The sequence below is a fragment of the Cnephaeus nilssonii genome, assembly GCF_951640355.1.
Source record: "Cnephaeus nilssonii genome assembly, chromosome: 15".
Taxonomy (NCBI): Eukaryota; Metazoa; Chordata; class Mammalia; order Chiroptera; family Vespertilionidae; genus Cnephaeus; species Cnephaeus nilssonii.
In genome coordinates this window covers 7,360,635-7,373,218 of record NC_137086.1, presented here as the reverse complement: position 1 = coordinate 7,373,218, position 12,584 = coordinate 7,360,635, and the positions used below count along the sequence as shown (strand labels likewise).

Below are 12,584 nucleotides of genomic sequence, written 5' to 3'. Positions count from 1 at the left end.
GCAATGTAGTAGAAAAGTGTGTTACTCATGCCTCCCGTGCTGAGAGAGCTTTACTGATTGATGAAGTTTGCTGCCAGAATGACGGTCCTCACAGTGCCTTATACACCATGATGAAGGACCAGTATGCCAATTATGTGATTCAGAAGATGATTGATATGGCTGAACCTGCTCAGAGAAAGATAATCATGCACAAGGTAATACATTTAATAGCATTGAAAACAGTTGATTCAATTTGTGTGGCTTTAGGCTATGCATCTAATTTCCCTAGGTTTTAAATTTCCTTATCCTAATCTATAAAAACCCAGAGTCCATAACGACTGAAGCCTCAACGGACCAGAAGTCAGTCCTGCAGTCCGAGGAGGCTGCAGATCAGGCCCAGAGAAGAGGCCTGGAGAGAGAAGCAGTGTCTGATTCGTAGCCTCCGTGGCAGCTGTTAATCAGCCCTTGCCTCTCTCTCTCCCGGCCTGACCAGCAGCTGCGCCTCTCTTTATCTCCGGGCCTCCGTGATCAGCCCTGCCTCTCTGATCAGGCCTAGAGATAGGCCCGGAGACTCTGACTGGCATAGAAACCGACCAATCAGAACCAAATCTGGGTGAACTGCAAAGGCAGAATCTAAGGTGGGGGCTGAGGAGGGGTTTTAAGGACAACAACTGTTTGGTGTACAGTGTAAGAAAGCGGTTCAATTTTTTAATGACCATTTTGGCAGTATAGTGCATATGGCTGGCTCTCAGTCCAGATATAGGGATTACGTATTTTTGTCTGCCAAGAACATCTCCTGTTGAAAAAGGCCTTTTCCCCCCTCCCCCCATTAAGCAATCCTATCCTATATAATCTATACTAAAAGGGTAATATGCTAATTAGACCGGGTCGACAGGCCATCTTCCAGACGTCGGAATTCCTTCCGGACAAAGCCATGGTGGTGGGGGCTGAGGCAGGGCAGTTGGGGGCGAGATCAGGCAGGCAGAGGCAGTTAGGGACGATCAGGCCAGCAGAGGAGAGCAGTTGGGGGCAAGATCAGACTGGCAGGGGAGGGCAGTTGGGGGCGAGATCAGGCCGGCAGGGGAGTGCAGTTAGGGGCGATCAGGCCGGCAGGCAGAGGCAGTTAGGGACGATCAGGCAGGCAGGCAGGTGAGCGGTTAGGAACCAGTGGTCCTAGATTGCAAGAGGGATGTCCAATTGGAGAGGGTGCAGGCTGCGCTGAGGGGAAAAAACCCCACCCCCACCCCCCTGTGCACGAGTTTCGTGCACCGGGCCACTAATATATGTTATAACTAGTGGGGTAGTGGAATGAAATGATACCCTGATTTTAGGTTAGTATGGTGTACCCTTTATTAAATTCTTAAGGTGATGTGCTCAATAAAATCAAATTCATTTCTTATCTATTTAGCTACCTTCAGCATTGTTCTTCCCTTCCCCATCTTATTTCGGCATACTTGATTTGCCATTTTACATCAACTTTTAAAATCTAATTAGATTTTCTCAATAACATAATTTCCAGAGACAGAGTTTATGTTTGTTTAATTGTTTTAAATCAGGTTGTTTTTTCTCTCTATCTTCCTAGAATCTAATAATTTTGTAAAGACATCATTAAGTTCCATAGAAAAATCTATTAAAAAGAACACTGGAGGAAATAATACTTAAAAACTCTTGATCTTTTTCTAAATTTAGTCATTTAAAAAATGGAACAACATACATAATCTCTTTGGATTCCTCCTTATATTAAAGAGAAAATGATCTTGTATGATCATAAAAGTATTTTTGGCCTTCTGATTTTTAAAATTTTTCAGCTGATGTATTAATTTTCTACCGTTTTATAAATGTATTTTTTATTGGTTTCAGAGAGAGAGAGAGAGAGAGAGAGAGAGAGAGAGAGAGAAATATCAATGATGAAAGAAAATCATTGATCGGCTGCCTCCTTCATGCCCCCTATTGTACGAGCCCAAAACCTGGGCATGTGCCTTGACTGGGAATTGAACGGAGACCTGGTTCATAGGTCAAAGCTATCCGGGCAATTTCTAATATTTTAACTGTAATCAGCAGTGCTTTATATGAATGTCTTTGCATAAATGTTTTTGTAAGGAAAATATTTAGAGTGGAATTGCAGGTAAAGCTTTGTAAACATTTTACATTTTAATAGGTACTGCCAAGTTGCTCTCAGTTTGCACATCTATTTAGTCAGTATATGAAAAGGGTACCTGTTTTACATTATCTCATAACTACCAATTATTTATAAAGTTCTTGCCGATCTAAATGGGAAGATAATGTTATGATTTCTTTCATTTATATTTTCAAACCTATTAGTAAGATATTGGACATCTTAAATGTATTAGCCATCACAAATCTGACCACGTTTATGTTTTCTGCTTTATTTTGTATTGAATTTTTGTCCAGCTGTCTCAAGTTATAAGATTCTGCCTTCATAGACTGTGGTAGTTCACTAGAGATACTCTCCTGCTGTGCTTGGAGCCCCTCTGCTATTCTTTGAAAATCCCAATTATTCTAAATTACTCGGATATGGGGCACTTTTTTAAGAAATCAGAAACTAAAAGAACATATCCTAAGCAGAGTATTTGTTTTTCAGATTCGACCTCACATTACTACTTTGCGCAAATACACATACGGGAAACATATACTGGCCAAGTTGGAAAAATACTATTTGAAAAATAGCCCAGATCTAGGGCCTATTGGAGGACCACCAAATGGAATGCTATAAACGAAAAAGAGAAAGAAGATAATGTAACCATAACCACGTGAAAAGAACGTTTCTTTTGTGAATTATCAAAACACAACTCAACTATGAATCTTCAAAATTTTTTTTAAAGCAAAACTATTTATTGACTTTATTCATCCATTTGTAAATTTTTTAAGGTTCTTGTGTATATTTGGGGGGTGGGAGTGGTGAATTATAAATGATATTTCGCCCTTAGTGGAGACCTATCAGATTGGATTGCTGGCAAAGCACAGAATGCCTGTATATGATGTAACTGTATCAAAAAAAGCTGTCACATATTTTGTAAATTTTTACCTTGTAAAGCCACAAAAATAGTTTTTAAAGGAAAAAGTACAGTATTCTTTTAATAAACTGGCTTGCAGTCTGGTAGGTCTATGGACCCCATAGCACAACAGGTTTATAGAGATGTATATAGAAATATAGTCTTTTTTTTTTTTTGTCCTTTGTGTGAAGCCTTTTATAACAGATTAACAATCAACTACATAAATATTATTCATATTTTTAAAAAGTTAAGTTGTATTTTGGTAATTCACAATCAATCATGCAAATAAAATTCAGCAAGTAAGATAAGAATTAAATGATTTGAGATGAAAAGAACTTAACATTATTTACAGTGGATGTGGTTTTAATCAAATACTGCCCTAAAATGTCTCTGGCAATGTACAGAAGTATTGTATATACTTAACATATGTAATTGTTGTAAGAGATAGAAAAAAAAATCATGGTGACACTTCCATCCAGTTAAGTGCACTAAACAGAAAGTTAAGTCCCATTTTAACTTTTCGGTTTGGTTTGCAATGAAAAAGAGTGGAAATTTGTATATTGTTTTGCTTATAGAATTACAAGGACATGTTGAGGAAGTGTTGAGCTTTATTTTGCTTTTTCATAGTAGATTTCAGAAAGTAGGAACCAGATAGAGGTGAAGAGGGGCCACTGAAAAGTGAATTTGATAGCTCAACATTTAAGCATGATTACATATTCAGATAGCCTTTTTTGCTTCCTATAAATATATGCATTGTGTGTGTAGTAATAGATGGTAAGTTACAATTTGGAAAAGCAAATCTTGTTTCAGTGTTTATTATAAAAGCCTTGCTAATTTAGTAGTAATGCTTTCCTTGGTTGTACAGGTGTACATTTGTAAACCATCATGCTGTAAATGGAATTTGTTTTATCTCTTTGGGAAACATTTGCATTTTAGTGTACATTTATGTCCCTGCCCTCTTTGACCTGGCATATAGTGTTGTATAATGTAAATTTATTTCTCCAAATCAAGAGTGATTTTTTAAAAATTTTTTATCTTTATATGATTTCAGAAGTATGAACCAACTTTCTTTTTATTATGAGAAACATTTTGTTTTATAACAATAGTTAATATGGACATGCTAGGATTTGGATCCCTTTCAAGAAGTCAGGGTATTGTGCATAATAGAAAGTATTGGACTGAGATATTTGGTTAACATGGAGGCCAATGCTTTTTCCATCTTATTAAATGTGATGTGACTTTTTTCTTTGTACAGAAGAGTACTGTATTTTTGGATAGCCTATTCCCAAGTAAGAGCAAATCTGTATGATAACATTTTTTTCTCTGGACATAAGACATAACAGTAACATGATGTACATTTACAAGCGGCCTTATGTACATTTCCCAACAATCTTTTTAAGGCAAAATTGTGACCATATGTGTATAATTAAAATCGTTTTTAATCCTTTGCCTATGAAAATATTTTGGAAAAAAACTTGCTTTGTATATTCAGTTTCTGAAAGATAAAGAAAGTGCTTTGTATTTTGTTGAAGTCAGTATTTTGTATAAAACATTTATGTTGACCCACTTATGTTTAGTGCTGAAAACTAATGAACCATGCTATCTCTCTAGATTGAACATGTAAGGGATTTTTACTAGGAAGTCTGCAGAAGAAAAGCAATCTTCTGAGCACAATATTGAATATAAAGGTTTTTATCACTTAGCTGCTCATATCATGAACCCAAAAATAATGGCATGAGGTTTGGGGTGCCAGGCATACTTTTTCATATTTTATTTGAGTTGCTCTGGTTTTTTTAACCCAACATTCCATGCTGAGGCCATTAAATCCAACCACTTGTCACTGTCACTTCTCAGAGTCACCCTGGTTCATCATGTCCCAGTCACAGTGGCAGTGCTTCCCCTGCGAAGCTGCTCTCCCACCTTCCCGCCTTGGTGTTGCCAGCCTTAGTGTGTTGGCCCCACGTCCAATTTTTGTTCCCAGTATCAATCAGCTCATGGTTTTAGGATCCAAGTTGTCCTTGTTGAAGATTGGTAGTGACTTTCTTGGATTTGCACAGTTGAATTCCTGATTTCCCTTTATCCGTAGCCTCTGTTGGCACAGGCAGTTACCTCTGCAAATTGGGCAAGTCCTAGAGAAGAGCACACTGGGAAGCAGCCCTCTTCTGGGGTCCTGATGGTCCCCTGTGTCTTGACAACCTAATCGTCCCAGTACTTCGAGGCCTATTCTAGAAAAAGATGTGTCATTGTAGACATGTTACGGTCTGCCATTTTGGGTACCCACCTGTGATTTCACTTTTAATAAAAGTTGGCATGGAGTTTGGATAAAATCTGAAAATGGCATTTCACAATAAAGGAACTTAACTGGGCAGAGCCTCTTAGGCTTTACTCTGGAGTGTCTCCTTTCAACATGGATTGTTTCTGGACCAGTTTGTCTTAAGTCCTGGCTCTTATTGGTTCATATGAAATAATGTTATCTTCACTTCTTTGTATATTATGTATAAATTAGAAAATGAAAAATGTGTGAATAACATTGTATGAAATAAATCTGGTCTTGTGTTTTTCTCTAGATAAATACCCCTTCGTACCTCAGTTTAATTCAGATTGCCCGTTCAAGTTTGCTCTGACTTAAGGAAAACAAAAAATATTTTTATTGCATGGCCACCAGTCAGGAGCCACTGATCCTCTGATGGTATCAATCAGGATTTTGATCAATTTCAGGATTTCTGTCCAGTTACATAGAGTGTTTATACACTTTGGGTCTGTAAACTCATCAAAGTTCAGTGCTTTACCCTAGTACTAGTTCTAAATCCTCATTGATCTTAAGAATTGAGAATATATAAAGATACCTAGAACCTAATTCACAACTAATGCTAATACTATTTCCCATTTCATGTCCCTGCTATAGCTATAAAAACTACACATAATTTGATAGCATCCAAAATGGAGATTACATAAAACTAAAAGGGAATTTTCATTGTACGCATTGTTTATCCTCAGTTTTCATGTTACCTTGATTTGGCTCTTATTCTGAGCTGAAATCAACCCTTCTGAAATTGTTGACCCACCCCACTTTGTAGTGATGAAATTAAGATTCTCTAAAGGAAGTCAATAATAACATCCTCCCACTCTCGCTTAGTAACCTAAGCGTGGTATTCTTGCCCTCATGACTGGTTTCTCAGAAAGGTTTAGGGGGAGGGCAGAGAAACCCCTAAGGAGCAGTATTCACTGTCTACCGTACTTACCTAACTTAGGAGGACCCGACTAACATATCTGAGGGGGAGCTGGTGCCCTGACTTTCAGTAAATTCGTCTGTGAAAACAGGTGAGAAGGAATGGAGTTCTGTGGCATCCGGTGCTCCCAAGGAGGGAGGCAGGCCTAAGTTGGGCCCTGAGGAATGTGGGCAAACAACCCTCTAGGCCTTGAAGTTACCTGTAAAGGAGGAATAATATCCTGACTGCCCACAGAACATTGGATCTGAGGGGATACTTGATGCTAAGAACCTAACAGCTACACTATAATAAAAGCATAATATGCTAATTAGACTGGACGTCCTTCTGGACAAAGCCGGGGCTGCGAGGGAAGCCCGGGTCCCGGGTGCCAGAGGGAGACCAGTGCTGGCAGCCAGGGCAAGCGAGGCCTACTCTTGCACGAATTTCATGCATCAGGCCTCTAGTCCTATATAATAAAAGGCTAATATGCAAATTGACATCGCTATGACATGCACTGACCACCAGGGGACAGACGCTTAACGCAGGAGCTGCCCCCTGGTGGTCAGTGCGCTCCCACGTGGAGCGCTGCTCAGCCAGAAGCCAAGTTCACGGCTGGCAAGCACAGCGGCGGTGGCGGGAGCCTCTCCCGCCTCCGCAGCAACGCTAAGGATGTCCAACTGATGGCTTAGGCCCGCTCCCCGGACATCCCCCAAGGGTTCCCAGACTGCGAGAGGGCGCAGGCCGGGCTGAGGGAACATACCCCTCCCCCAGTGCATTAATTTTGTGCACCGAGCCTCTAGTAGATCATACAAGCTTAAAATTTTTGTTGAACTTTACTACCTCCAAGTTCTGTAGACAATTTCTCACTTTTACGTTACAGTAATAGAAAAATTTTTCCTAGTTATTTACCAGTATCTTAAGCCAAATGAAGTTGCCCTGTATTCTACTTGGTAATTGAGGAATTTGCTAGACTAACATTAGTTGAAATTTTGTTGGACATCAGGGTGTAATGCATCAGTTTGGACTCTGGAATTAGAATGCCCGGGTTCCAAACCCTTTCGCTTTTACATCATTAGGCAAACAGTTTATCTCTTAAGCCTTGGTTTCCTGGTGGTGTAGGAAAGGGAAATGATACCCACCTCCTAAAATTGTGAGGGTTAAATGAGAGTGCGTGACACACAGGGCCAGTGAGGACTCTGACTCCGGCCGTAGTGAGTTAACAAAAAGTGTTTTTTTTTAAATTTGCCTACATAACCGCCTCAAAACATTTGGTTTGGAGTGCTTTTATGTTTCTGCAAACAAGCTCTTGATTAAAGTTGCAGAAAAATCACTGACTCAGTAGGAAAACTATTGAAGATATGATTAATTTTACAGCATTTTAATGTGTGCTTTGTTGTTCTAATATAAGTAATAGTAGCTCTGCTCAGAGGTATACGGCTGCTAGAATGGAGATGACAAATCAAAAGCTGCGTGGTGGAGATACACACACACACACACACACACACCTGCGCCACTGGAAGAGCATAGAGACCCAGCAGCTGCTGCAATGTTGTGGAAGTCAGACTGGGTCAGGACATCGCTTGGTTTCCGCCATTCCTCACAGCCAGCCCCTGCGTTATTTCCGCTGAGCAGTGAGAGCCCTTGGTTGTGTGGTTGTGCTTTAGGAAAGAGAGATCTGCCAACAAATCAGGGTTTTGCTGATTAAAGAACCGCCGTGGATCCCTGGTGGGTGTCTGCCTTGAGCCATAGTGAGAGCCAAGTGGGGAAATTTAGAAAGCTGGATTATGTGCAATTCCCTTATGGAAATCTCCTTTTAAAAAAAGAAATGTTACTGGTTTGAGAGAGAGAGGAAGGGAGAGGGAGAGAGAGAAGCATCGATGCATCAACACAATTGGCTGCCTGCTGCATGCTCTCTGCTGGGGATCAAGCCCAGAAACCCGAGCAATGTGCCCTGACTGGGAATCGAACCGGGGACCTTTTGGTACATGGGTTGACCTTCAACCACTGAGCCCGCATGGCCCGGCAAAAGTCTCCCTTTAAGCACAGTGAGAGCAAACGTCTACAGGCCAAATGCAGAGCTGGGGGCTACCCGTGTGCAGCCTCTGCCCAATAGTCTCCGTGATGGAATGCAGGGATGGAATCAGCTGAGGAGTGAGTTTGCATAGGTATCCTGAGGCTGGAGGTAAAGCTCATCTGTGTGTGTGTGTGTGTGTGTGTGTGTGTGTGTGTGTGTGTGTCCCACACACAGGTACCTGCTCCTACATAGCATCATGCCTTCTATAGCCTGGCTACTGTAAGCTCAGCAATCCCTTCGGAACCCACTCCAAAGTCTCCCCTGGGGGCTTGAGATTGCCTAACTTCTCTAAGAATTATTTCTATTTCCCTGGTCTGATGCCAGGTAACGTGCATTATTTCACTTAATCTGCATTCAGAATGTTTCAGGGACTTTCCCCAGGTTGTGTGGGGAGAGGATTGTAAAACTAAGGTTCAAACCCACGTGTGTCTGCCTCTCCCAGCCCCACGGACACATCTTCAACATCACGAATGTTCAGGCAGCACTTTCCTGTGTGCCAGGTACCGTACGAGCCCTTCACGGTGCTTATTTAATCCTCACAACAACTATCTGAGGTAGGCACTTAGCATTTCTCCAATTCATAGAGGAACAAATTAAAGCACAGAGAGGTTAAGTTACTTGCTCAAGGTCACACAGCTAAATTAGCCACTAAGAATTTGCAAGAGGAAAGTGCCCACGATTGCTAGCTGCGAGGGTAAGTGGGTGAGAAAGAACTGGCCTGCAGCTTTCCTGCCCTAAGAGCAAGGAATCAGCACTTCTTCCCAGCAGGGGGCTGAGTCACAGCCAGCCCGAAGCTTCTCAAACACCAGGTCAGGGCAGGAGGACCAGGAAAGGGGGGAGTGGGGGTTTGTGGCAAGCCCCACCCCACCCTAGGAAGTGGCTCAGGGTGAATCAGCCAGATGACACCTGGGAGGGTGTGGCTGGCACTGGCACACCTACCTTCAGGGGAGCTTCCGGTCCAAGCCTCCAACAAAGGTTGCTCTGGAGATGACCCAGAACTGAGTCAGGAGCCACAGGGGGAGCTAACGAAAGACTTCAGCGCCCAGCGCTGTCTACGTCCTCGCAGCCACTGCACCCTGCATTTGGCCTCTCTGTTAACATCAACCAGATGGAAAGACAACTACCACTGGTTTTCAAAATCTCACACTTCCCCTCCCTCATCCATCCCCGAGCCTTATCGCATTCTGCCTCTTCCATCATCTTCATTCCTGCCCCTTCCCCATCGTCACTGCCACCCCTCGAGGCAGGCTTGGTCCTTTCTCTCTGCTGCCTGCCTATGTGCCCACCTGCAGTCTTCCGCCCTAACACGTGCCACTTGTCATCGAGTCCCTCAGCTCTGAAAGCTCAGTGACTCCTCTGGCCTAGGCCCGCCCACCGGTGGCACGCAAAGCGACACAGGCTGTCTCCATGTGACCCCGCTCTAGCCTAAGGGCCTGTGCTCTGGCCTGTCCAGGCCACTCACACTCCCTCAGGTTCCTGGACATTCTGAACATTCTTGCTTCCTTACCCGTTCTTCGCTGGGTTTCCCACCTGGCATGACCTCGCCCTACTCTATCTGCTGGTGGTTGGCTAAATAATGCTTCCCAAAATAGCCATGTCCCAATGCCTGGGACTTGTGTATGTTACCTTCCATAGCAAAATAAATAAATAAAAGTGGAGGGAGAGGGGTCTTTGCAGATTTGCAGATGTGATTCAGTTAAGCATCTTTAGATGGGGAGGTTATCCTGGATTATCCACGTGGGTTCTAAATGCAATCATCTGTATCCTTATAAGAGGGAGGTTTTTTTTTAATTTTATTTTATTGATTTTTTACAGAGAGGAAGGGAGAGGGATAGAGAGTTAGAAACATCGATGAGAGAGAAACATGACAGAGAAACATTGATCAGCTGCCTCCTGCACACCTCCTACTGGGAATGTGCCTGCAACCAAGGTACATGCCCTTGACCGGAATCAAACCTGGGACCCTTCAGTCCGCAGGCCGATGCTCTATCCACTGAGATAAACCGTTTAGAGCATAAGAGGGAGTTTTTATCACAGAGAAGAGAAGGCGATGTGAAGACGAAGCAGAAAGAGATTGAAGATGTTGGCGCTTAAGGTACGTGTGATGCCACCACAAGCCAAGGCATGCTGGCAGCCACCGGAAGGTGGGAGAGGTAAGGAACAGATTCTCCTTGAGAGCCTCTGGAGGGAGTGCAGGCCGGCTGATACATTGGTTTCGACCCAGTAAAACTGATTTGGGATTTCAGGCTTCCAGGCAGTAAGGGAATAAAACCATGTTATTTTTGTTGCTGTAAGAAACGTCCAAACCTGTAGAGAATTTTCCTGAGTTAATGTGAGCCAAGCTGAAAACTGCCAGGATTGAGAAAATGCTCCTGGAAATGGCAGTTTTGCAGCTTATTTTATATGTTAAGAGTCCAACGAGGAGACGTAAGAAGGGTTACATGGCATTAATCGGTGGTAGATTAAGGGGGTGGGAGAAGGCAACGCGGGGAAATCTCTAGGACTGGCTAAAAAGTAAAACGGAGAGACGCACTTTCATATTGGTGAGTGCGGAGGGTTAATAACTGCCATTTGCAGCACGTGGAGATGGTATTGGGGGGAATACGGTAACAATGAGGGATTGTGTGGTCTCCTGCTCTGTGTGTGGGTGTGCCCTGAGGGGTGCTCTAACATGTCAAAGGCATGTTATCTTAGATGCAAAAAGACAGTAGACAGACATACTTAAGGGAAAGACTGACCTTTGTCAAGGAAGCTACAAGCCCAGGATGTGACTACCAGTCGTGACCTGCCTTTAGTTAGGAATTTGAATGTGCAGACGGTGCTATGTGGGTGCTTTTGGTCTCTGAGTTTGTAAGGCCACCACGCAGGCCTCCTGTGAGCTTGTCAGGTTTAGTATGTGGCCCCTTTTCATCCACATGTTAAGCTACCAAATTTGTAGTCAGTAACTTGTTTCAGCAGCCACGGGAAACTGATCCACGGCCCAGGTCCTCTTCCTTCATCTGAGCACAAGTTCTGATGGCTTCTCCCTCTCCCTGGAATCTTCTGGAAGGTTTTCTTTGTATTCTGAATCTCTTCGGCTGCCGGGAATACAGGCTGGTGTGACAGGCACTTCTTTGTGTTATAATGACTGTTTATATGTCTCTCTCCAAAGAGAGCGACCTCCTCGGACTTGAGAATCTTATGTTCTCATTTGTGGATCTCCAGCATCCGGGCTGGGCCCAGCAGGTCCTCCGGTAGCTGTCAGGCTGCTGCAGGGCCCCTTCCAGGGCCCCCGTTCAGGCTGGGTGCCAGCAGATGCGCACTCGCACTCCGAGAGCACAATTCCAGGAATCCCATTCACCTGGAAGGCCTGGGGGTGTTGCTTCCTGGAGCTGGGCGTCACTGTGGCTCTGGACACATTTACCCAAGCAATATGCTCCACCCGCCTCAAAAAGAAGAAGGAGGAGGAGGGTGGGGGAGGGGAAGGGGGAGGGGGGAGGAGGGGAAGGAGAAGGAGAAGGAGGAGGAGGAGGAGGAGGAGAAGGAAGGAGAGAAGGAGAAGGGGGAGGAGGGGGAGGGGGGAGGGGGAGGAGGAGGAGGAGGCAGCTATCCTGAGCTGATGGGATGGGCAGCATCAGTCTCCCAACAGGACCACTTTGGGGAGGTGAATTTTCCCCTTTGGACGTGTACTAGTAAATTCCAGTGATCTATTCCTTCTTCCTCTCCCCTGCTGACATTCTAGCAAATATTAGAGGCAACTGAGAAGGCGTGGGAAACTATTCATGAGAAATGGACACAGTGAAGGAGGGCAGGGTGGCAGGGGGCAGGGGGAGAGGGTTGGGGGGGCGAAGCAGCGGGTGAGGACGGGAAGTGAGGAACAGGCTGTCAAGTCCACGCAAAAGAACCCCTTCACCTGTGGTTTCAGAGCCACCCGCGCGTGCAAGAGAAAGCAGAGCAGTTAACATCCGTAAGAACAAACATGTTAGTTGCTTAAAAAGCAACAAACGTCCCACAGTCCTTAGTTCTCCACGTCTCACAGTGGACACCAGCTCACCCACAGTAGGGTGGGACAGGGGCTTCCAGAGAGCCCCACGGAGGTCGGGGCCATGGAGCCTTCACCCCGAGACAGTGGCCCCGAGGAGACTCTGAAAACACCTCCTTCCTCAAACAAGGCCCTCTTGTCTCCACTGCTTTTGGGTACAGAGGTTGTTAGGTGTCTTGAGTCAAATCCAGAATTTAACAGGCAGTCCAGGACTGGGAAACTGGCTGGGTCCCCTGGGTGTTTATTAATTTATTTTTAAAAATTTAAAATACATTTTATTGATTTTT

The 12,584-nt window shown here is 44.0% G+C and overlaps 1 protein-coding gene across 9 annotated transcripts in view; it reads left to right on the top strand.

Annotated features, from left to right (window-relative positions):
• Positions 1–6,163, top strand: part of PUM2 (pumilio RNA binding family member 2) — a gene marked incomplete at its 5' end in the record, with an annotated part of 72,160 nt that extends 65,997 nt beyond the window's left edge. For 6 of the 9 annotated variants that reach the window (XM_079792484.1, XM_079792485.1, XM_079792488.1 and 3 more), the window contains 2 exons: positions 2–194; positions 2,582–6,163. In XM_079792484.1, coding sequence (XP_079648610.1) covers positions 2–194; positions 2,582–2,713 — 325 coding nt within the window. In that variant the 3' untranslated portion in view covers positions 2,714–6,163. The remainder of the gene's footprint in view (position 1; positions 195–2,581) is intronic. The other 3 variants (XM_079792490.1, XM_079792489.1, XM_079792486.1) reach the window with 1 other exon arrangement.
• Positions 6,164–12,584: the final 6,421 nt, after the last annotated feature.